Raw genomic sequence first — 25,262 nt, forward strand, 5'->3', positions numbered from 1 at the left:
AGTATGTGTATGGCTGAGTCCCTTCACTTTCACCAGAAACTATCACAACATTGTTAATTTGCTATTCATTCCCAGATGGGGCTTTCCTCATGAGTCAGAAGGTAAAGAATCTGCCTGCAATGTGGGACACCCAGGTTCAACCCCTGGGTTGGGAAGATCCCCTGGAGAAGGGAATGGCAACCCACTCCAGTATTCTTGCCTGGAGAATCCCATAGACAGAGGAGCCTGGCAGGCTACAGTCCATGGGGTTACAGAGAGTCAGATACTACTGAGTGACTAACACTTTCACTTTTCAGTACAAAATAAAAAGTTAAAAAATAAAAATAAAAACAGCCTGTGAAGAAGCTCTATGACATTTATGTGACTAAGGTCACACCCTGATCAGACCTGATGGAGAGGAAAAGGCATATATTCGACCAGCTCCTGACTATGATGCTTTGGATATTGCCAACAAAATTGGGATCATCTAAACTGAGTCCAGTTGGCTACGTCTAAATATAAAAGTTTTCACTATTGAAATAAAACAAGAATGTAAGCATCCAAAAGAATCAGCCTCCTTTGTCATGGACACACTGGAAGGTTAAACCTCTTTTTCACCAAAACTGCTGGGGCACATGACATTTGGGGACTTCTCTTTGAGCCCAGCTGCCATCAGAGCATGAGGCACACACTGTTCAATAAACTCACCAACAGAAAATATTTCTCCTTTGATGGTGAATTGAAATTTAGGAAACAATCCCAAGTCACTTGGAACCAAGTTTGAGGGCTTAAGTGACTGGAATACCCTTTTCTCCCAGTGATTTTTTCTAGGGGGTCAGAAATAAGGCATGATGCTAAAGCAATGAAACAAATGTCCTCAAGTGGCTTCTAACTTTCTCTGAGGGCACTTGCCAAAGAAGTGGTTCAGCGCTGTCGTAACTGAAGAGGAATGAGGACACGGCCTCCCAAGGTGCCCACTTGAAAGGGCAGTGGTCCTTTGGCTCATTGCAACATGTGGTTGAGAGAAAAATCAGTTCAATCATTTCATATTCCAAGTGCGTGGATGACGCAGACAGCCAAACAACCCGAGGGACGCGTGGACAAGTGAAGACGCCTGTGCTGACCGACCGGTCCCAGGTCATCCATCTCACCCACTCCCCCTTCTTCCGGGAAGGGGAACGCTGAGTAACGCCTGACAATTTTTAGAAGTGTTCCAGGAAATAGTTGATGCAATCCCTTCTAGGCAACCTAATTCCTTGAGGCTGGGGTGGTGTCTGATTCACTTCTGCATTTTTAAAGTCCAGCAGACTTCTGGGTACACAGCAGGTGCTCAGTAAATGTTTGCTGGATAGATTGTTTCAGTCACACATTTCTTCAGCAAATATTTATTGATCTCTTATCACCCACCAGGTGCGGGGGATGCCGCGGTGCACAGGATGGTCCTTGTTTGTACTTGGAGGACTGATGAATGGTGGACAGTGGATAAAGGGGCTTCTGAGGTGGCACTAGTGATAAAGAACCCACTGCCAATGCCATTCACAGTATCGTCTCCCTGGAAAAGTGAAGTTCAAAGGTCCAAACAACCAGCTTCTGCACAAACTCATGGAGATCAACTGAAAAATGCAGCTTTCACAAAGTGGGGTCTCACAAACATTCTTTGTTTGGCCTGAACAGTGTTGGCCCAACTTTTAAAATTCAGGACATTTCACATAAGAAGCTGGATTTCTGGCTTCTTTTGAAAAGGCTGAGCTCTGGCAGCACTCGGCCCATATTCCCGCATGACAACAATTGGCCAGAGTTACATGTACCCTGGGGTTGGCCAGAGTCCTCCCTCCTCACTATTATTCTTACACCCAATCTATTTTCTGTTCCCTGTCTGCCTCCTGTAGGCTCCTGTGTTGACATAAGACACAATCTATGCCCTACTTTACTTTGCAGTTTATTTGAGGGAGAATAACACAGAGAAATAAGAATATTTAAGTACTACAAATTCCCAACCAAAAGTACAGAGGAAGGTGGGAAAACAGAAATTACTGTGAAGGTGGGAACAGATGATTATGGTTCCATCTTTGCAACAACAACAAAAACAGTATCATCTGTTGAGCTCTTGTTAGGTGCCAGGCACTGGGTATGGATTATCTCTCAATAACCATATGATGGAAGTGTTATGCCCATATTTTAGATGAGGAAACTGAGGCTCAGAGGGTGAAATTCATTTGCCTATGGCCATGCAGCTAGTACATGGGAGAGTTTTTCACTCTGAGCCACTGTGGTATTCTGCCATGGTAGATAGAGGGGGTTCCAGGCAAGGAGAACAGCAAGGATAAGAGACCGATGTGGCACAAGCTTTGGATGATGGAGACACTGGCCTGAGTAGAGAATGGGGTGTGTAAAGCAGCATCTACAAGGAGACAACTGTGGGAGAGGGGGCACGGAAAATCCTTGAATGCCACATAAGAGAATATGGCTTGGCATAAGAGTTAGCAACCTCCAGAGTTGAAGTGGTGTTGCTTTGAGAGACAACCCCTCTGCCATCAGGCCCTCTGGGAGCACCCAGGACCTCAAACTTGGGGCAAAGAAGTACACCAGGGCAGATGATACCAGTAGCAGCCTCATGGTGAAGTGAAAGTCGCTCAGTTGTGTCCAACTCTTTGCAACCCCATGGGCTGTATAGTCCATGGAATTCTCCAGGCCAGAATACTGGAGTGGATAGCCTTTCCCTTCTCTAGGGGATCTTCCCAACCCAGGAATCGAACCGGGGTCTCCTGCATTGCAGGCAGGTTCTTTACCAACTGAGCTATCAGGGTGAATGGGACCGACTGCCAGAGCACAGCCAGCCATGGGCGGGGTGCGCTGTCAGCAAGAGGCAGCCAGCTCTGCTGGGGAGCTGTGCTGGTGGACCCTGAGCAGCTGCTCATGGATGCCCACAGCCAGAAGCAGCGCCCGGATGTAGACCAGCCACTCTGAGGGTAAAGCCACAGGATAAAGATTGGGTTGCAAGAAGCAAGAGGAAGCCTGCATCCTTGGTGACCTGCTGAAGTACCAGCTCCAAGCATGGACCTCCAACATCTGGGCATGAAACAGAGAGAATAAAACCTCAACTGTCAGGGCTTCCCTCATAGTCCAGTGGTTAAGAATCCACCTTGCAATGCAAAGGGTACCTGTTTGATCCCAGGTCCAGGAACATCCACTTGCCACAGGGCAACTGTGCACCACAACTAATGAACATATGCTCTGGAGCCCGTGAGCTGCAACTTCTAGGCCCACAGGCCACCACTATTGAAGCCCACATGCCCTAGAGCCCGGGCTCTGCAACAAGAGAAGCCACTGAAATGCTAAGCCCTCACACAGCAACCATAGAACATCCCTCACTTGCCACAACTAAAGAAAGCCCATGAGTGGCAACAAAGACCCAATGCGGCCAAAACCAAAATAAATATTTAAAAAAATAAGTTACTATGATAGTTTTACTTTCAGAAGGCAATGGAGTGGTACCGAGAGAACCCAAAACCTATGGGGCACTGTAAAAGCAGTGCTAAGGGGACAGTTCATAGCATTACAGGCCTACCTCAAGAAACAAGAAAAAAGTCAAATAAATAACCTAACTCTACACCTAAAGCAACTAGAGAAGGAAGAAATGAAGAACCCCAGGGTTAGTAGAAGGAAAGAAATCTTAAAAATTAGGGCAGAAATAAATGCAAAAGAAACTAAAGAGACCATAGCAAAAATCAACAAAGCTAAAAGCTGGTTTTTTGAAAAAATAAACAAAATTGACAGACCATTAGCAAGACTCATTAAGAAACAAAGAGAGAAGAACCAAATTAACAAAATTAGAAATGAAAATGGAGAGATCACAACAGACAACACTGAATACAAAGGATCATAAGAGACTACTATCAGCAGCTCTATGCCAATAAAATGGACAACTTGGAAGAAATGGACAAGTTCTTAGAGAAGTATAACTTTCCAAAACTGAACCAGGAAGAAATATAAGATCTTAACAGAGCCATCACAAGCAAGGAAATCGAAACTGTAATCAGAAATCTTCCAGCAAACAAAAGCCCAGGACCAGACGGCTTCACAGCTGAATTCTACCAAAAATTTAGAGAAGAGCTAACACCTATCTTACTCAAACTCTTCCAGAAAATTGCAGAAGGTAAACTTCCAAACTCATTCTATGAGGCCACCATCACCCTAATTCCAAAACCAGACAAAGATGCCACAAAAAAAGAAAACTACAGGCCAATATCACTGATGAACATAGATGCAAAAATCCTTAACAAAATTCTAACAAACAGAATCCAACAACATATTAAAAAAATCATACACCATGACCCAGTGGGCTTTATCCCAGGAATGCAAGGATTCTTTAATATCCACAAATCAATCAAGGTAATACACCACATTCTAACAAATTGAAAGATAAAAACCATATGATTATCTCAATAGATGCAGAGAAAGACTTTGACAAAATTCAATACCCATTTATGATTAAAACTCTCCAGAAAGCAGGAATAGAAGGAACATACCTCAACATAATAAAAGCTATATATGACAAACCTACAGCAAGCATTACCCTCAATGGTGAAAAATTGAAAGCATTTCCCCTGAAATCAGGAACAAGACAAGGGTGCCGACTCTCTCCACTACTATTCAACATAGTTTTGGAAGTGTTGGCCACAGCAATCAGGGCAGAAAAAGAAGTAAAAAGAATCCAGATAGGAAAAGAAGAAGTGAAACTCTCGCTGTTTGCAGATGACATGATCCTCTACATAGAAAACCCTAAAGACTCTACCAGAAAATTACTAGAGCTAATCAATGAATATAGTAAAGTTGCAGGATATAAAATTAACACACAGAAATCCCTTGCATTCCTATATACTAACAATGAGAAAACAGAAAGAGAAATTAAGGAAACAATTCCATTCACCATTGCAACAAAAAGAATAAAATACTTAGGAGTATATCTACCTAAAGAAACAAAAGACCTATACATAGAAAACTATAAAACACTGATGAAAGAAATCAAAGAGGACACAAACAGATGGAGAAATATACCGTGTTCATGGATTGGAAGGATCAATATTGTCAAAATGGCTATACTACCCAAAGCAATCTATAGATTCAATGCAATCCCTATCAAGCTACCAATGGTATTTTTCACAGAACTAGAACAAATAATTTCACAATTTGTATGGAAATACAAAAAACCTCGAATAGCCAAAGTAATCCTGAGAAAGAAGAATGGAACTGGAGGAATCAACCTGCCTGACTTCAGACTCTACTACAAAGCCACAGTCATCAAGACAGTATGGTACTGGCACCAAGACAGAAATATAGATCAATGGAACAGAATAGAAAGCCCAGAGATAAATCCACGAACCTATGGACACCTTATCTTCGACAAAGGAGGCAAGGATATACAATGGAAAAAAGACAACCTCTTTAACAAGTGGTGCTGGGAAAACTGGTCAACCACTTGTAAAAGAATGAAACTAGAACACCTTCTAACACCATACACAAAAATAAACTCAAAATGGATTAAAGATCTAAATGTAAGACCAGAAACTATAAAACTCCTAGAGGAGAACATAGGCAAAACACTCTCCGACATGAATCACAGCAGGATCCTCTATGACCCACCTCCCAGAATATTGGAAATAAAAGCAAAAATAAACAAATGGGACCTAATGAAACTTAAAAGCTTTTGCACAACAAAGGAAACTATAAGCAAGGTGAAAAGACAGCCCTTAGATTGGGAGAAAATAATAGCAAATGAAGAAACAGACAAAGGATTAATCTCAAAAATATACAACCTACTCCTGAAGCTCAATTCCAGGAAAATAAATGACCCAATCAAAAAAATAGGCCAAAGAACTAAACAGACATTTCTCCAAAGAAGACATACAGATGGCTAGCAAACACATGAAAAGATGCTCAACATCACTCAGTATCAGAGAAATGCAAATCAAAACCACAATGAGGTACCATTACACGCCAGTCAGGATGGCTGCTATCCAAAAGTCTACAAGCAATAAATGGTGGAGAGGGTGTGAAGAAAAGGGAACCCTCTTACACTGTTGGTGGGAATGCAAACTAGTACAGCCACTATGGGGAACAGTGTGGAGATTTCTTAAAAAACTGGAAATAGAACTGCCATATGACCCAGCAATCCCACTCCTGGGCATATACACCGAGGAAACCAGATCTGAAGGAGACACATGCACCCCAATGTTCATCACAGCACTGTTTATAATAGCCAGGACATGGAAGCAACCTAGATGCCCATCAGCAGACGAATGGATAAGGAAGCTCTGGTACATATACACCATGGAATATTACTCAGCCATTAAAAAGAACTCATTTGAATCAGTTCTAATGAGATGGATGAAGCTGGAGACCATTATACAGAGTGAAGTAAGCCAGAAAGATAAAGAACATTACAGTATACTAACACATATATACGGAATTTAGAAAGATGGTAATGATAACCCTATATGCAAAACAGAAAAAGAGACACAGATGTACAGAACAGACTTTTGGACTCTGTGGGAGAAGGTGAGGGTGGGATGTTTCGAGAGAACAGCATGTATATTATCTATAGTGAAACAGATCACCAGCCCAGGTGGGATGCATGAGACAAGTACTCCGGCCTACTGCACTGGGAAGACCCAGAGGAATCGGGTGGAGAGGGAGGGGGGAGGGGGGATCGGGATGGGGAATACATGTAACTCCATGGCTAATTCATGTCAATGTATGACAAAATCCACTCCAATGTTGTGAAGTAATTAGCCTCCAACTAATAAAAATAAATGAAAAAAAAATATTCAGAGGCAGGAAGACCCAGGTGTTTATAGAATGCTGTAGGAATAATAATAATGTTATCAAATACAATGGAATACACTCAGCCATAAAAAAGAATGACATAATGCCATTTGCAGCAACATGGATGGACCTAGGGATTATAATATTATACTAAGTAAAGTAAGTCAGAAAAAGACTAATACCTTAGATATCACTTATGTGGAATCTAAAATACGATACAGATGAACTTATTCACAAAGCAGAAACAGACTCACGGGCATAGAAAACAATTTTATGGTTACCAAGGGGAAATGGGTTGGGGAAGGGATAAATTAGGTGTTTGGGATTAGCAAATACCAACTATTATATATAAAACATATAAACAATAAGGTCCTACTATATATTATGGGGAACTATATTTAATATCCTGTAATAAACCATAATAAAAAATATGAAAACAAGTATATATGTTTAACTGGATTACTTTGCTGTATACCAGAAACTAACACAATATTGTAAATCAACTATACTTCAATTTAAAATGTAATCAACAATAGTAACTAGCATTAATTGAAAATTTATTATGTTGTATTTGCCAGCAATAGATTGAGAACAAAAGAAGGTTAAAAAAAACACAAAACAACCCAATCAGGTGTCATAATTTTCATCTTAGACTATTGAGAGTTCCATAAAGGGATTTCCTTAGAAAACTTTACTTCAACTCTTTCAGCCACTGTGTTGTGGGACATTTTCCAGTCTAATGCATACACAAGAACAACCTGGGCAGTTGGAACCTTGTGCATAACCAGCTACCCAGAGCAGGGAAATACCACTTTTTGCTAATGATTTCCTAAAATTAATTTCAGCAAGAAAAATCTATAGACACATTCAACAAACATGCACTTTAAACCATTTGGAATTCATCTTCTAAAAAGCATATGATCTTTAAAATTAGAGGAAGCTTAACTTTTCAAAGCATGGGAGTGCCATGATGGAATTTCTGGAAAACTCACCTAGTACCTCCGTGATGGTTGGACAAGGGGGACTAATGAAACCTGGCACATGGTGGCTGACGCTAGTGCCTGTCAAATGCGTGAGTGAACAAATGAGATCAGGTTGGAGTGACTGTAATAGTTGGGGCAGGAAATGATGGATTGTGGACTGAAGGAGAGGCTGAAGGGGCAGAGATAACACATAGTGTGTGGGTCTCATGCCAGATTCGAGGAGGGTGAGAGCACCCTGGGAAGCCCTCAAGTTTAACTGGGCTGAATGGGTGGAAGGGGGCTCCAACCCCAAGATTAATAAATGCCAACTAGGCAAGTTATTGGAGAAGGCAATGGCACCCCACTCCAGTACTGTTGCCTGGAAAATCCCATGGACGGAGGAGCAGGGTGGCCTGCAGTCCATGGGGTCGCTAAGAGTCGGACACGACTGAGCAACTTCACTTTCACTTTTTATTTTCATGCATTAGAGAAGGAAATGGCAACCCACTCCAGTGTTCTTGCCTGGAGAATCCCAGGGACAGGGGAGCCTGGTGGGCTGCCGTCTATGGGGTCGCATAGAGTCAGACATGACTGAAGCAACTTAGCAGCAGCAGCAGGCAAGTTATGGCGGGGGGGAGGATAACGCTTCCAAATGTGGTGCTTAAGGGCATTAGCTCCCAGGTAAATTCCTGCTCCCCTACTCACTGGTTACTTCACTTAACCCCCTGTGCTAAGTCACTTCAGTCATATCCGATTCTGTGATCCTATGGACTGTAGCCTACCAGGCTGCTCCATTCATGGGATTCTCCAGGCAAGAATACTGGAGTGGGCTGCCATTCCCTTTTCCAGGGGATCTTCCCAATCCAGGGATTGAATCCTTGTTTCCTGTGTCTCCTGCATTGCAAGGGGATTCTTTACCTCTGAGCCACCAGGGGAGACCTAAGCTCCTGTGCCTCAATTTCTGTTTGTTGTTTATGTGGCTTGTTTGCTCACTAAATCTGGTCATTCATGGAATCAGGATTAAATATGAGATCAAGTTTAAAATGTCATTAACTGAAACCATAGCTACGACAAACAGTTCGAATCATAGGAGTGTAAGTCACAGTTCACAAAGGCTAAGCTAATGAAGCAGATACCTGCCAAAGACCGCAGCCTTCTAAAATAACGACATTCTTATCCATGTTTTGTTTTTCTTACTGGAGCTTCTTCGCCTCAAGGTATCTAGGTGGCTTATGACTATGAAGCATTTTAATAAGCTCTAGGAGCGAAGAGATGTAATTGGCGTTAAGGGCGACTTTGATGCTTGATGATTTTCTACAGTAATAGCATCATGACACCATTCCCCAAACCTCCTCGCAAACTGCAGAAGGTCCGTGCATGTACCGAAGTTGCTAATTGGAATGCCAGCTTCTCTGCCCAAGGCATGGCAGAAAGAAAGGCAGTTAATTATATCTCTTCTTATCTGATGAAATTTCCCCTTTTCCTCCTCACTTCTACAGGACATCATTAGTCTGGCGTGGTGAACAATACTGCATTATACCTGTATTTTTTTTTTTCTTTAATGATCACAAAAACATTCTACTTCTTCCATCTTCTATTTAACAACTTGATCATATTTGAATTGAGCCTATCCTATTATGGAGGGATAATGACCTCAATCCACTCGCCAACACAAGTCATTATCTGCAGTATACATTGTCAAAAGGCCTCCTCACTAAGTTTCAGCACATAGCATCTGAGGGCACGTGCTGGAAGCTTCGTATTAGCGCTTTACAATGAAGAGCAGATGTCTCAGCTTGTAGCATAATTTCTCCCTCTGCTCATTTTAAACCTATTTTTCTTGTATATTCACATGAGCTTTCAGTCCAGCCTCCACTTCTCAAGTCGTTGTAGACGTGTCTGGGACAGAAACTTTTTCCTTCTATTTTACCAAAAGTAAAGACAACAGGATGACAGAGGATGACATGGTTGGATGGCATCACCGACTCATTGGACATGAGTTTAAGCAAACTCTGGGAGATAGCGGAGGACAGGGAAGCCTGGTGTCCTGCAGTAGATGAGGTGACAAAGAGTTGGACACAACTTAACAACTGAACAACAAAAAGATGCCAGGATTCTTTAATTTTTAACTTGCTAAACATCATAATTTATTACTGAGGTTATCAGAGAGATCTGAGACTGTGAAATATGTGGGAAAAATAAACGGATCAAGCACTCAGAGCCAGACAATAGTCTAATCCCTTCAGTGGCTCCTCTCTTTCTCTCACACAAGTCCAAACTCCTTGCCACAGCTCCTTCTCTCCGACCCCTAACTACCTCTCTGTCTCCAGCTTCTCTGGCCTCACTCCCCTACATAGACACTTCTCTCCAGACCCCTGGACTGTCTGCCACTCCTCCAACACACCTTGCCACATTCCACCCTACTATACGCGTTCCCTGGCCTTCCCACCACCGAGGGGACCCCTTCTTCTGGGCCTCACTCTTCAACGCTCAGTTGAAATTTCTCTTCCACAGAGCCATGTTTAATTCCCACACAGCCCCATCTGCTAAGCACTAACTTCTTCCTTGACAAATTCACACATTCATTCATTCGATAATATGTAGAGTGCTGAGTTAAGTCTGTAGAAAGCATCTTACTTGAGGAGCTGCACTGTCCGCTCCCAAAGCTCTCGCTGCCTCCTGGGGGTTTCCAGAGCCCTTCCCATCTTTTCATGGCTCTCACAGCTTCATTGAGAGAAAGCAGTATTACATCAGGGACCACTGAGCATGGATCCTCCTCCATCACCGACAAGCGCTACTGTCTCAGGTATGTTACCTGAACCCTCAGACTCTCACTTCCTTCATCTGTAAAAGTGAAGGGAATGGTATCCAATGCTCATCTCCCAAGGCTGCTGAGAGCGTAAAACAAGAATCCATGCACAGCCCTCAACCCTCCAGCTGGTATACTCCAGTCACTCAATGGAGGGTAACTATCGGTATGGAGGGTAACTATGTTATTGTGGAATATTCAGGTAACGCTTCACATCTTAGACTGAAAGCTCTTTGAAGATTCGGACCAAATCACATTCCTATTTAGTCAGTGTAGTTCCTAGCACTGTGCCCTGAACATGTCAGTAAAACAGCAGATGGAAGAAAAAGGAAAGGAATGGGAGTGGGGGAAAGAAAAGCAAGCTTTTGCACAGATCCAAAAAACAAAAAACTTAAAAAAAATGTTTTTTTTTTAATGTGGACTATGTTTAAAGTTTTTAATGGGTTTGTTACAACACTGTTTCTGTTTTATGTTTATTTTTTGGCTTTGAGGCATGTGGGATCTTAGGTCCCTGACCAGGGATCAAACCTGCACCCCCAGGGAACACATGTAAATCCATGACTGATTCACGCCAATGTATGGCAAAAACCACTATAATATTGTAAGGTAATTAGCCTCCAATTAATAAAAATAAATGAAAAAAAAAGAATGTTAAAAAAAAAAACCCACACCCCCTGCAAATGCAGGTTTGATCCCTGGTCAGGGACCTAAGATCCCACATGCCTCACAACCCGGGAAAGTCCCTCAAAAAACTTTTTACAAAAGCTTCAACACCTGGGTGGTCAAAGGGAAACCTGTTTACATGAACAAATTTGATTTATATATGTTTGCAAGTGCCTACTCTGTAGCAGAGATGCTCATACTTGCTGTCGCTATTCCCTCAAGATGGGTAACATTATCACCAGGATGTGGAGGAAGAGACGGCAAGTTAAGTGACTTGCTCCAAATCACAAGGCTGGGAAAAGCCTGCCATGGAGTATGAACTCAGGGGCGACCCTTATGAAGGTCTCACTCTGTGCTAGGGACTGAGATCCATCTGCTCAGTGAGTCAGTGTTTACCTATTGAGCACCTACTATGTGCCAGGCACAGGAGAATACAGCAGTTAACAAGGAGACACAAACTTCTGCTTTTGGGAAGCCGACAGTTTCTCAGAAGGTAGGTGGGAACCCAGGAAGGACAATCAGTTCAGTTCAGTTCAGTCGCTCAGTCGTGTCCGACTCTTTGCAACCTCATGGACTGCAGCACGCCAGGCCTCCCTATCCATCACCAACTCCTGGAGTTTACCCAAACTCATGTCCTAGAGTCAGTGATGCCATCCAACCATCTCATCCTCCATTGTCCCCTTCTCCTCCTGCCCTCAATCTTTCCCACCACTAGGGTCTTTTCAAATGAGTCAGCTCTTCCCATCAGGTGGCCAAAGTATTGGAGTTTCAGCTTCAACATCAGTCCCTCCAATGAACACCCAGGACTGATCTCCATTAGGATGGACTGATTATATCTCCTTGCAATCCAAGGGGCTATCAAGAGTCTTCTCCAACACCACAGTTCAAAAGCATCAATTCTTTGGTGCTCAGCTTTCTTTATAGTCCAACTCTCTCATCCATACATGACCACTGGAAAAACCATAGCCTTGTCTAGATGGACCTTTGTTGACAAAGTCCTACTGTTGACAAAGTCTCTACTTTTTAATATGCTGTCTAGGTTGGTCATAACTTTCCTTCCAAGGAGTAAGCGTCTTTTAATTTCATGGCTGCAATCAGTATCTGCAGTGATTTTGGAGCCCAGAAAAATAAAGTCAGCCACTGTTTCCACTGTTTCCCCATCTATTTGCCATGAAGTGATGGGACCAGAAACCATGATCTTAGTTTTCTGAATGTTGAGTTTTAAGCCAAATTTTTCACTCTCTTCTTTCACTTTCATCAAGAGGCTCTTTAGTTCTTCACTTTCTTTCATAAGAGTGATATCATCTGCATATCTGAGGTTACTGATATTTCTCCCAGCAATCTTGATTCCAGCTTGTCCTTCTTTCAGCCCAGCATTTCTCATGATGTACTCTGCATATAAGTTGAATAAGCAGGGTAACAATATATAGCCTTGACATACTCCTTTTCCCTATTTGGAACTAGTCTGTTGTTCCATGTCCAGTTCTAACTGTTGCTTCCTGACCTGCATACAGGTTTCTTAAGAGGCAGGTCAGGTGGTCTGGTATTCCCATCTCTTTCAGAACTTTCAACAGTTTATTGTGATCCACACAGTCAAAGGCTTTGGCATAGTCAATAAAACAGAAATAGATGTTTTTCTGGAACTCTCTTGCTTTTTCGATGAGCCATCGGAAGTTAGCAATTTGATCTCTGGTTCCTCTGACTTTTCTAAAACCAGCTTGAACATCTGGAAGTTCACAGTTCACGTATTGCTGAAGCCTGGCTTGGAGAAATTTGAGCATTACTTTACTAGTGTGTGAGATGAGTTCAATTGTGTGGTAGTTTGAGCATTCTTTGGCATTGCCTTTCTTTGGGATTGGAATGAAAACTGACCTTTTCCAGTCCTGTGGCCACTGCTGAGTTTTCCAAATTTGCTGACATATTGAGTGCAGCACTTTCACAGAATCATCTTTTAGGATTTGAAATAGCTCAGCTGTAAGTCATCACCTCCACTAGCTTTGTTCATAGTGATGCTTCCTAAGGCCCACTTGGCTTCACACTCCAGACCATCTGGCTCTAGGTGCATGATCACATGATCATGATTATCTGGGTCGTGAAGAGCTTTTTTGTACAGTTCTTCTGTGTATTCTTGCCACATCTTAATATCTTCTGGTTCTGTTAGGTCCATACCATTTCTGTCCTTTATTGAGTCCATCTTTGCATGAAATGTTCCCTTGGCATCTCTAATTTTCTTGAAGAGATCTCTAGTCTTCCCATTCTATCATTTTCCTCTATTTCTTTGCACTGATTGCTGAGGAAGGAGATTCCCTTGTGGCTCAGTTGGTAAAGAATCTGCCTGCAGTGCTGGAGACCTGGGTTCAATTCCTGGGTTTGGAAGATCCTCTGGAGAAGGGAAAGGCTACCCACTCCAGTATTCTGGCCTGGAGAATTCCATGGACTGTTGCATGGGGTCACAAAGAGTTGGAAGGACGATCACCAGATGATAAATAAGTACAAAATGGTGGCTCACGTGGGCTCTGGGTAGGCTTGAGTCAGATTCCCCAAAAGGCCAAAACAAACAAATAAAATCCACCAAATCTATTTTATTAAATGAATAATTAAAATCAAGATTTGCTGTTGGGTAGACAAACACAGGCTTCCCTGGTGCCTCAGATTGTAAAGAATCCACCTGCAATGCTGGAGACCTGGGTTTGATCCCTGGGTTGGGAAGATCCCCTGGAGAAGGAAATGGCAACCCATCCCAGCATTCTTGCCTAGAAAAATCCCATGTAGCCTGTCGGGCTACAGTCCACGGGGTTGCAAAGAGTCGGACATGACTGAATGACCAACACTTAAACTGTCTTCAGACAAACACGAGTTCCGGTGGGTCCCTGGTATTTCTCCCAGGACCTCGGCTGGTCCCGCCTCCCTTGGTTGAGTGTCTCCTTAGGAGTCAGGCATTTCCCCCACTTGGGTAGAGTGAGACGGGAACCTCTCCCTTGTTTTCCTCTTCTTCAAAGAGGGGTAGCAGTCCAGCCTCCTCTACAAGTATTCATGGGATCCAAGGCGTTCAGTTGGTGACATCAGCTGGGGCAAGCCTGGCATACCACGGGTATTGGCTCAATCTGTTTGGTTTGGTCAATGCTCAGCCATGGACTGAATCAGGGATTTATTTCTGCTATTGTAACGACTCAACCAGACCAGAATCTGGAGTAATCTAATCCAAATCTCGTTTCTCTGCTACAAGCTACCGAATTGGTATTCCGGAAAGGCCTGGCATTAGCCACGGTCTGGCATCAAAATCGCTCTGTTCATTTTTTGATTAATGAAGTCTTTTTTTTTTTTTTCCACAGAAACCAGGCAGTATAATAGGAGAGTGTCGCAGGTTTGGTGTTGCTAACCCATCTGTTGGGGCCTAGGCTAGGGGCTGTCAGCCAGAGTGCTGGTGGCCCCGATGAGCAGCAGAGCAGATTTTGGCGCCATCCTCTAGATAAACCACCCCTTTCACTCTTCCCTTTCCATCTAGTCCCTGTCTACTCACCTCCACCTTACCATTACAAACAGGACTGCAGAGAAATATGCTCCCTTGCACACCTGGGAAAGTGTCTCTCCACGTCAGTATCCAGGCGTGGATGCATATATTAACATATATTAAAATATATATTTGCGGGATTGCAAAATTGCCCACTCAAAAGGCTTTACCATTTTATACCTTCACACACAGCATAAAATATTTTCTAAAAGTAAGAACCTAGCTCTACAATGTAGCGTCTCATTGTCTGAGATGGTTACACCCTTCCTGTTGTCCTGTTTATCTTTCTCCATCTCTAGGTGAGGGTTTCTAGCAGGACTAAGTCACATGGGCTAGATGCCACCACTATCTATCACTTCCGGTTACATTCACAGCTAAGAATGTTTAGCCTCTTTCTGGAAAGAGGTGGTCTAACTCATATTATATCCCATATGATCCCATATGATCTCATATGATATTCCATAGCATATGGAAGCCAATAAGGTTACACTGTTGTTGTTGTTCAGTCGCTTAGTTGTGTCCGACTATTTGTGACCCCATGGACTGCTGCACACCAGGCTTCCCTAACCATCACCATCTCCCAGAGCTTGCTCAAAATCATGTCCATTGAGTCAGTGATGCCATCCAACCATCTCATCCTCTGTTGTCCCCTTCTCCTCCTGCCCTCAATCTTTCCCAGCATCAGGGTCTTTTTCAATGAGTTGGCTCTTTGCATCAGGTGGCCAAAGTATTGGAACCCAGCCCGATTTTCTACCTCTGGTCTCTGAGGACATTTTAAAGAGAAACACCAAGTTTAACTTGTTTCATATTGATTTGAGATATTGAAAGCCTAGCAATCATCCAAGCCTAATTTTTATTTTTTAAAAGAAAGGAAAATGTTTCCCATGCAAGTGACAGCGTGGTCCTCCATTCCCCTTCTTTGGGGAAGGGCCTTCCTTTCCCTGGAAACTGCAGATGGGACAGTGTCTCCACTCTGACAGCACACAGAATCTCCGAGTGAGAGATTCTGCCACCGGCCACAGGGGCGGTGTGCGAGAGGGCGGAGCAGCGGAGGAGCACATGTGCTGGCTGCAAGCCGGCCGGGACAGTGGAACGGCTGCTTCCCCGGCTGAAATCCTCCTTGTGAATAGAGGTTATTGTGTGGCCAGGATTCCAGCAGGGCTCCCCATCCCCAGTGGCTTGGGCTTGACTAACCTCATGACCGAGGATGCTGGAAAGTGTTTGGCGGAAGGCATTTGACAGTATTTGCCTGTTTTATGCTGGGGTGGGTGCCTCCAGATCACGTGACCCTGCTTATTTTCGGCAGCTTGGGGGCTGTATTATTTGTTCTTAGAGCAGGGATGGTCTCTGGGGCCATGGGGAGGGGGCTGCGGCCAGGCTGGGGAAGGCAAGAGTAGCAGATGGCTCCTAACCCAATATCAGAAACAAGCCAAGCATTCCGGGAGAGCTGGGCACTGTCAGGCCAGCAGCTACCACCTGGGTGGTGAGGCCAGGGTCCCTTCCTGGGCCTGCCCAATACCCCTAGAGAAAGGTGACAATGTGAAGGATGTAGATGCCTCAAAGGATGAGATGCCCTGTCGTGGAGCAACGTTCTTTTTTTTTTTTTTTTTAAAGCATTTTGTACTGAGGCTGTATATAAAATGGTAAGGCTGTTAAGGTGGGCAATTTTGCAATCCTGTTAACATTTTCTGTGCATCCAGCACTTCCACTGCCTGATACCCATGCAGAAGAAACACTTCAGCATGTGTTTGAGGGGACGTATGAAGATGTTCTTTGGGGCTCTGCGTGTAATGGCGAAGGTGAGATCAGGACGCAGCTAAATGCATGTCCAGAGGGAAATCTCAGGACTTCCCTGGTGGTCCAGTGGTTAAGACTCTGCCTGTCAGTACAGTGGGTGTCTGTCTGATCCCTGGTCAGGGAACTAAGATCCCACATGCCCCAGGGCAGCTAAGCCCGAGCTGCAACAGAAGAATCCGCGGGAAGAAACTGCCTGCCTCAACTGAGACCCCATGCAGCCAAATAAATAATTTTTTCAAAAAAGGAGGGAAATGGTAAAAGGAATTCTGCCTCGGTCTTAAGTGAAATACTGCATTGTGATTAGAATGAGGCTGTTCTTTGTGACTAACCTGGTATAGCTTAGGATTTGTGGAAGAACAGCAAGCTGAGGAAGAAAACCAGCCATGCATCAGGACAGTGTGACAGGCTGCGGAACTATATTTTTGGTGTTATATATCTGCATTCTTGTATATAGGAGAAAATACTAAATGAAAAACACAGTTCAGAAACTTCTATCAGTACATGTGTGTTAGTTGCTCAGTCATGTCAGACTCTGTGTGACTGCATGGACTGTAGCCCACCAGGCTCCTCTGTCCATGGGATTTCCCAGGAAAAATACTGGAGTGGGTTGCCATACTCTCCTCCAGGGGATCTTCCTGACCCCAGGGACTGAACCTGGGTTTCCTGCATTGGAGGCAGATTCTTTACCATCTGCCCTGCCAGGAAAGTCCATCCTATCAGTACATATGCATGTAAATGCATAGGTAAGGGACAGTAAACACACACACACACACACATATACACACACGTGTATGCATGTATGCACAAACATCCACACACACGCATATTTCTCACTGGTAACAGCGTTGCTTTGGAGGACAAGGGAAGGAACTACATGAAGAAAGGACTTTAACCTTATCTGTAATGTTTTTGTTTTTCAATAAGGAAATGCATTTTGTGTAAAGAAAATAAAATTGAAATGTAAATGAGTATCTGTTGAATTTATTTGCATCCTGCCCTCTTCTAAAAACCTAACAAAATAAGAAAAAGGAGAAGAAAATTATACAAAGCAAAGAGGTTGAAAATTTAGCATCAGATTTAGCTCTGGACTTCTTGGCAGCCAGAGCAGAAAGGGGACCTAGTATAAACTATGCCATTTTTCCTTGTAAAATGGAGGGTGTCTTCAGTTTCTTCTGAGAGATGAAGTTTTATACTGAAACTCTAGTCTAAAACAATTTACTCATGTGGAACTTGATGTAAGAGGTCACATATCCTCCACCATTGTTATGAGCTTGACTGTCTCATCACTTCATGGCAAATAGGTGGGGAATCAATGCAAACAGTGACAGACTTTATTTTTCTGGGCTCCAAAATCACTGTGGATGGTGGCTGCAGCCATGAAATTAAAAAACACTTGCTCCTTGGAAGAAAAGCTATGACCAACCTAGACAGCATATTAAAAAGCAGAGACATCACTTTACTGACAAATAAATGTCTATATAATCAAAGCTATTGTTTTTCCAGTAGTCATGTACGGATGTGAGAGTTGGACCATAAAGAAGGCTGAGTGCTAAAGAATTGATGCTTTTGAACTGTGTTATTGGAGAAGACTCTTGAGAGTCCCTTGAATAGCAAGGAGATCAAAGCAGTCAATCCTAAAGGAATCCATCCTGAATATTCATTGGCATGACTGATGCTGAAGTTGAAACTCCAGTAGTTTGGCCACCTGATGTGAAGAGCCAACTTGTTGGAAAAGACCCTGATGCTGGGAAAGATTGAAGGCAGGAGGAGAAGGGGACAACAGAGGATAAGATGGTTGGATGGCATCACCGACTCGATGGACATGAGTTTGAGCAAGCTCTGGGAGATGGTGAAGGACAGGGAAGCCTGGCGTGCTGCAGTCCATGGGATCGCAGAGTTGGACACAACTTAGCAACTGAACAACAGCTGTCCCTAAGTTTAGAGAAATGTCCTGCTTCTTCTTCCCTGCTGTTTATAGTCTCCCTGCCTCCTTATCCCATCTCATCAGTGTCACTGTCTTCCTTACTGGCTAAGCTCCCATCACACAGACCATCTTCTGCAACTCCCTGAACAAGCTCCGCCTACTCCACCCTGGAGAGAGTGAGCAGGCCATGGTGCATCGGTGCATGCCTGGGTTACCTTTCAGGACTGAGGCGTCCTTCCCCACTGCTGAGAGATTGACTGCTGAGGCTGAAGCTTTCCTGGGGAGTCATCCTCAGCAGGACTGGAAGGGAACTGCCTCACCCAAATTTATGCCCTGTTCCTGGGGGCTGCCTACCTGCTGTGCTGAGTGAGGTGCAGGAATAGTCCCGGATCCATTGCCTCAGGGATGCCTCAGTTAGTCTCTGAAGGGCTTATATCTGACGGGCCACCCCAGCTCAGAACTCCCTGTGGGATCACCAAAGCCACTGCCATAGCCCCCCTTGAAGCCCAATAACCCTCCTTACACCCTTGTGCTGTCAATACTGGGCACCCTAATAAACCACCCGCACGCATAGCCCTGCCCAGGGTCTGCCTCTGGGAGAGCTTGGCCCACACTGTCCCCTCTACTGAGAACATTTCCCTGATTTTAACACTATCGTGGCGTAGTGAGGACTTCTTGTCACATAAATGTACCCTTAGATGTCACCGCTTCAAGGAAGCTTTCCATCACTATTCAACCTAAAATAGCCTCTGAGATACTATCACCTCAGCCAATTCTAATTCTTCACTCTGCGCTTATCTCTATCTAATATATTCCTTGTTTATTTATGTATAATTAATAATTTTTTAAATTGTCACCTAAATTTTTCTTTCATCAGCCCCTAGTCTTGATCTGTCCTATCCACCACTGCATTCTCAGAGCCTAGAATAGGGGCCAGAAAACAGTAGGAGCTAATATTTCTTAATTTAGTGCAGGACTGAAATTCTATCTTAAAAATATGAAAATTTGAGGTATGAACAACCTGATGCCTCTTGATAATAATAAGACTAAATTTTACAAATTTTCAAGCCTGATTTGGCTCTGAAGACAGATTTTTTTTTTTTTCCATAAAAACAAATCCAATGCCTGGCCTTGTGAATTGGAAGATGAAATTTCTTCCGGAATGACATATGGGACCTTTTATTCAGAAACATAAATATTTTGTATAGACTTAGGTGCAGTGGGAGAACTGACTGTGAGTATATCAGGAAGGAGAGAAGCCCTGTTCCAGGATGTCCCTGTGGGACTCAGAAGGAAGATGCCTGCTGAGTGATCCACGGTTGCTAAGGTTTATCCAGCACTCACTCTTCTCCAGACACTGTTCATACGCTCTCATTTTCTCTTTGTGACTACATTATGAGGAAAATGCCACTGCCATCCCCATTTTACTGGTGAGTAGATGGAGAGCACAGAGAGGTGAGCGACCTTGCCCAAGGTCACACGGAAAAGCACAGCTGGGAGTTCATTCCTGGCAGTCTTCCCCAGGTGGCACTAGTGGTAAAGAACCCCCTGCCAATGAAGGAGATGTAAAAGATGAGGGTTTGATCCCTGGGTTGGGAAGATCCCCTGGAGAAGGGCATGGCAACCCACTACAGTATTCATGCCTGGAGAAGCCCATGGACAGAGGAGCCTGGCGGGCTGCAGACCATAGACCTGCAAAGAGTTGGACATGACTGAAGCAACTTAACACGCATGCACGCAGTCTGATGTAAGAGATTACACTATCGACAGCCTCTCTGTTGCCAGGCAAATGTCAGAAGATCACAGAAAAACAGATGTGAACAAGACGATTTTCTTCTGCTGCCTTTCAAATTTTTCACTCTGAAATGTACAATGTGTTCAGATGATTAAACCAAGAGTGTCTGCTGATTTCTAGCATTTCTAGAAACTCTCACTCCCGAAGTCTTTTACGCTGATCCTTCACTCAATGTGCTGGCATTGTGGGAATCTGTGTGGCCATAATGTGGGTGGAAGGGTATGGGAAGAGATTTGAAGAGGGAAGTAGAGTAGAATTTTAAATAAAGCAAAAAAGCAGCAAATGCAGTGAGAAAAGGAATGTAGGGGCAAATTGAAAGAAGCAGCCCAAAAGCCTGGAAATGGAGCTCTTGAAAACAACTTTTGCTATCCTTGCAGCAAAACAAGCTGGCTACTGAGACTCTTGCTGGAGAAAATTGAGTTGCATTCCTGAATGCTTTCTCCCAACATTGTTTTCCTCTCACCTGTGGGTGCATTAGTCAAAAGAATCTAATATGATTTGCTCATTAAAGCCCATCTGCTTCCTTTTCTGATCTGGTCTTTCCATCTTTCCTGATTTTTCTCTTCCTTTTTTTCTGAAGCAAAGGCTTTACAGTTAAAGGGATCCAGCCAGTTTCCTGCCTCTGCCACTTCATGGCTGTGTGTATATTTGGGTAAATGATCTAACTGCCTAAGCTTTATTTTCCTCATCTGTAAAATGGGCATAACAATAGCAACTTGACAGAACTGTAAGAATGAAATGAGACACTTGTACAAAGTGCCTAACATGCAGCCTGGCACACAGTAGATTCATCCCTTTCTCTCTCCTTCCCCTTAATTCCTCACTGCCTTCGCCTTTGTGGGCTGCACTGCTAGACCCTTAATTCCTCACTGCCTTCGCCTTTGTGGGCTGCACTGCTAGAAGCAGTAATAGCCCTTAACTGACAAAATCCTCTGAGAGGTGAGTGTCAGGTGTTCCTGTAGCCTTGGTGTTCAAAGCTACAACATAATTTGTAAGTCCAGCTCTTAGAGGAGCATTTACCTGTACGTATCAAACATGAGTACAAACACTTAAACCACATCATTAACTGTTACATCAAGTCCAGGAATTCCAGATAGTAAAGGGAGAGCCACTCAGGCAGATAATTTGTATTCACATTATTAATGTCAAAAAATAATTATAGTATGAAGTGTTAGTCGCTCAGTCACGTCCAAGTCTTTCATGACCCTATAGACTGTAGTCCACCAAGCTCCTCTGTCCATGGGATTTCCAAGGCAAGAACACCGGAGCCGGTAGCCATTCCCTTCTCTATGGGATCTTCCTGACCCAGGGACAGAACCCAGATCTCCTGCATTGCAAGTGGATTCTTTACTCTCTGAGTCACCAGGGAAGCTCCAACTGCAGTATAGTTGCAATTAATTATTAGTATATTGAGGGGTCATTGGTAAGGGAGAACAGGCCTATGCCTCTATAATTGGCTGCAACATTATTTATTAAAATAATAGATTCTATTCGAGTCAATAACATCCATGTGGAATCCAGTCCTTGTCAGTGTTTTGATATTTGGAAAATAAGTCTACTCCCAAATAAAATAAATATGAAAATTTAAATCTCCAGGCTATATCTAAGTTGAGTATTTTTTACACACCTGAAAATTAAATTGATTGCATATGGGCTATTGGGTGTCCGGTTACTATGACATGCCAACTGATGTGCTGTACTGTTGCAAGAAGACCAGCTGCATGAGCTTCGCATCAAGAGAAGACTCGCTCAGAAAGGAACTTACCAGTGCAGGGTGGCAGGAGTGGAGTGGGGCTTGGACGCTCTGTTATTTTCTTTTTCCTCATCTGTTAAAAGAAAAAGGAGCGGACTTCAGCAGGAAACCACACGGGTCTTTCAGCTCTCCCACGTTTCAAAAGACGACATTGTTCTCAAATGTTGATGCTTTGAGAGCAACGGCATTTTGGCTTTTTCAACATAAGAGATTTATCACACTTTAACAAGAAAAAAAAGGAGAAACTGACTTTTACAGAAAAATCTTATATCAGTTTGTATTTTTATTTGACATAATACATTATAGTTTGAAGAGCTATCTCCATTACTGAATAGTATGACTGCACCCCTCCAAATCCTAGAGACATGAAGGTTGGTCAACTTAAATCTATCATGGTAATTTTATATCCTCTAACCCTTGATGGATTAGGTGGGGCATGTGACATGGTGATCTGGACTATCAGATTAAGAAGAAGCCCTGTGGTGCTTTTGGGAAAGTTATTTTTTTCCTAACAAAAAGGGAAAAGGGCCTTGATTTCAAATTTCTGGTCTCCAAAACTGTGGGATGGGGGAGTCTGCTTTTGAAAGAAAGAGGGAGAGAAAGAGGGAAGGAGGGAGGAAGAAAGGAAAGAAAAGAAATGAAAGGAGAAAAAAGGGAGAAAGGGGAAGGGAGGGAGGGACAAAAGGGGAAGGAACAGGAGAGATCCCCTGGCCTGGCCCACTTTTGAACACGGCTGTGAGTGGACATGATAACTGCAGTGCAGTAGCAAACTTTCAACTGGGAAAAGAGCAGCCTGAGGACAAACTCAATGCCGAGGAAGTCAGCGAGGACAAGGGGAAATCCTGGGGACTCTGAATATCATGCTGGGCCTCTGATTAACCAATCCTAAAAATCCCTGCATCTTTGTTTGGTGAGATAAGACAATTTTCTGAGTTAATAAAACCTCTTTTCATTGGTTATTCACTTCCCTGCCTCCAAAACCATCCGAACTGTACAACACTATTATTTCTACACATATCCACATTCATCTCTCTGACTTGAGTACCTTGCTTAAGAAGATCCCACTTAAGAAGGCAAGGATGCCTGATTTCAAACTAAACTACAAAGTTAAAGTGATCAAAACAGTAGAACACTGGCAGACACAGACACAGATAAATGGAACAGAACAGAGGGCCCAGAAATAAACTCACACGCACAGTCAGTAATTTGTGACAAAGGAGCCAAGAACACACAATGGCAAAAGGATAGTCTCTTCAATAAATGGTGTTGGGAAAACTGGATAGCAATATGCAAAAGAATTAAACTGCACCACTATCTTACACCACATAAAAAATTTAACTCAAAGTCAACCAAAGGCTTGAATGTAAAACCTAAAACTATAAATATCCTAGAAGAAAACATAGGCAATAAGCACTTTGACATAGGACTTGGCAATGGTTTTTTTGGATTTGATACCAAAGGAAAGGCAACAAAAGCAAAAATAGACAAGTGGGATTACATCAAACTAAAAATCTTCTGCACAGCAAAGAGGCAGCCTACCCAATGGGAGAAAATATTTGCAAATCATATGTCTGACAAGGAGTTAATATTCAGAGTATATAAAGAACTCAACAACCCCTAAACAATCTGATTCAAAAATGGGCAGAAGATCTGAATAGACATTTTTTCCAAGAGATATATACACGATCAATAGGTACTTGAAAAGATTCTCAACATCATTAACCATCAGGGAAAAGAAAATTAAATCCACAGTGAGAGATCACCTCACATTTTTTAGGATGACTGTTATCAAAAAGACAAGAAATAACAAGTGCTGGTGAGGATGCAGAGAAAAGAGAATCCTCTTGCACTGCTGGTAGGAATGTAAATTGATGTAGCCACTGTCGAAAATGGTATGCAGATTCATCAAAAAATTCAAATATAACTACCACATGATCTAGCAATTCTGGGTATTTATTTGAAGAAAATGAAAACACTAATAAGAAGAGATATTTCAATCCTACGTCTGTTGTAGCACTATTTACAACAGCTAAGATATGGAAACAATCTAAGCCTCCACTCACAGATGAATGGATAAAAAATAGTTTATACATATATATATATATACATGAATATTTCACAACACAAGAGAAGACTCTACACATGGACATCACCAGATGGTCAACACCAAAATCAGATTGATTATATCCTTTGCAGCCAAAGATGGAGAAGCTCTATACAGTCAGCAAAAACAAGACTGGGCGTGGACTGTGGCTCAGATCATGAACTCCTTATTGCCAAATTCAAACTTTAATTGAAGAAAGTGGGGGAAACCTCTAGACCATTCAGGTATGACCTAAATCAAATCCCTTATGACTATACAGTGGAAGTGAGAAATAGATTTAAGGGACTAGATCTGATAGACAGACAGCCTGATGAACTATGGATGGAGCTTCGTGACATTGTACAGGAGACAGGGACAAAACTACCCCCAAGAAAAAGAAATGCAAAAAAGCAAAATGGCTGTCTGAGGAGGCCTTACAAATAGCTGTGAAAAGAAGAGAAGTGAAAAGCAAAGGAGAGAAGGAAAGATATACCCATTTGAATGCAGAGTTCCAAAGAATAGCAAGGAGAGACAAGAAAGCCTTCCTCAGTGATCAGTGCAAAGAAACAGAGGAAAACAATAGACTGGGAAAGACTAGAGATCTTGTCAAGAAAATTAGAGATACCAAGGGAACATTTCATGCAAACATGGACTCAATAAAGGACAGAATGGTATGGACCTAACAGAAGCAGAAGATATTAAGAAGAGGTGGCAAAAATACACAGAACTGTACAAAAAAAGATCTTCATGACCCAGATAATCACGAAGGTGTGACCACTCACACTCACCTAGAGCCGGACATCCTGGAATGTGACGTCAGGTGAGCCTTAGGAAGCATCATTATGAACAAAGCTAGTAGAGGTGATGGAATTCCAGTTGAGCTATTTCAAATCCTGAAAGATGATGCTGTGAAAGTGCTGCACTCAATATGTCAGCAAATTTGGAAAACTCAGCAGTGGTCACACAACTATAAAAGATCAGTTTTCATTCCAATTCCAAAGAAAGGTAATGCCAAGGAATGCTCAAACTACTGCACAATTGCACTCATCTCACATGCTCGTAAAGTAATGCTCAAAATTCTCCAAGCCAGGCTTCAGCAATACATGAACTGTGAACTTCCAGATGTTCAAGCTGGTTTTAGAAAAGGCAGAGGAACCAGAG

At 42.9% G+C, this 25,262-nt stretch overlaps 1 protein-coding gene across 3 annotated transcripts in view; it reads right to left on the reverse strand.

Moving 5' to 3' along the window:
• RFX4 (regulatory factor X4) overlaps positions 1-25,262 on the reverse strand; it is a 175,630-nt gene that overhangs the window by 106,265 nt on the left and 44,103 nt on the right. For all 3 annotated transcript variants that reach the window (XM_070454010.1, XM_070454009.1, XM_070454008.1), the window contains exon 3: positions 22,031-22,091. In XM_070454010.1, the coding sequence (XP_070310111.1) occupies positions 22,031-22,091 (61 nt within the window). The remainder of the gene's footprint in view (positions 1-22,030; positions 22,092-25,262) is intronic.

The sequence above is a fragment of the Odocoileus virginianus genome, chromosome 23 (genome assembly GCF_023699985.2).
Source record: "Odocoileus virginianus isolate 20LAN1187 ecotype Illinois chromosome 23, Ovbor_1.2, whole genome shotgun sequence".
Lineage (NCBI taxonomy): Eukaryota > Metazoa > Chordata > Mammalia > Artiodactyla > Cervidae > Odocoileus > Odocoileus virginianus.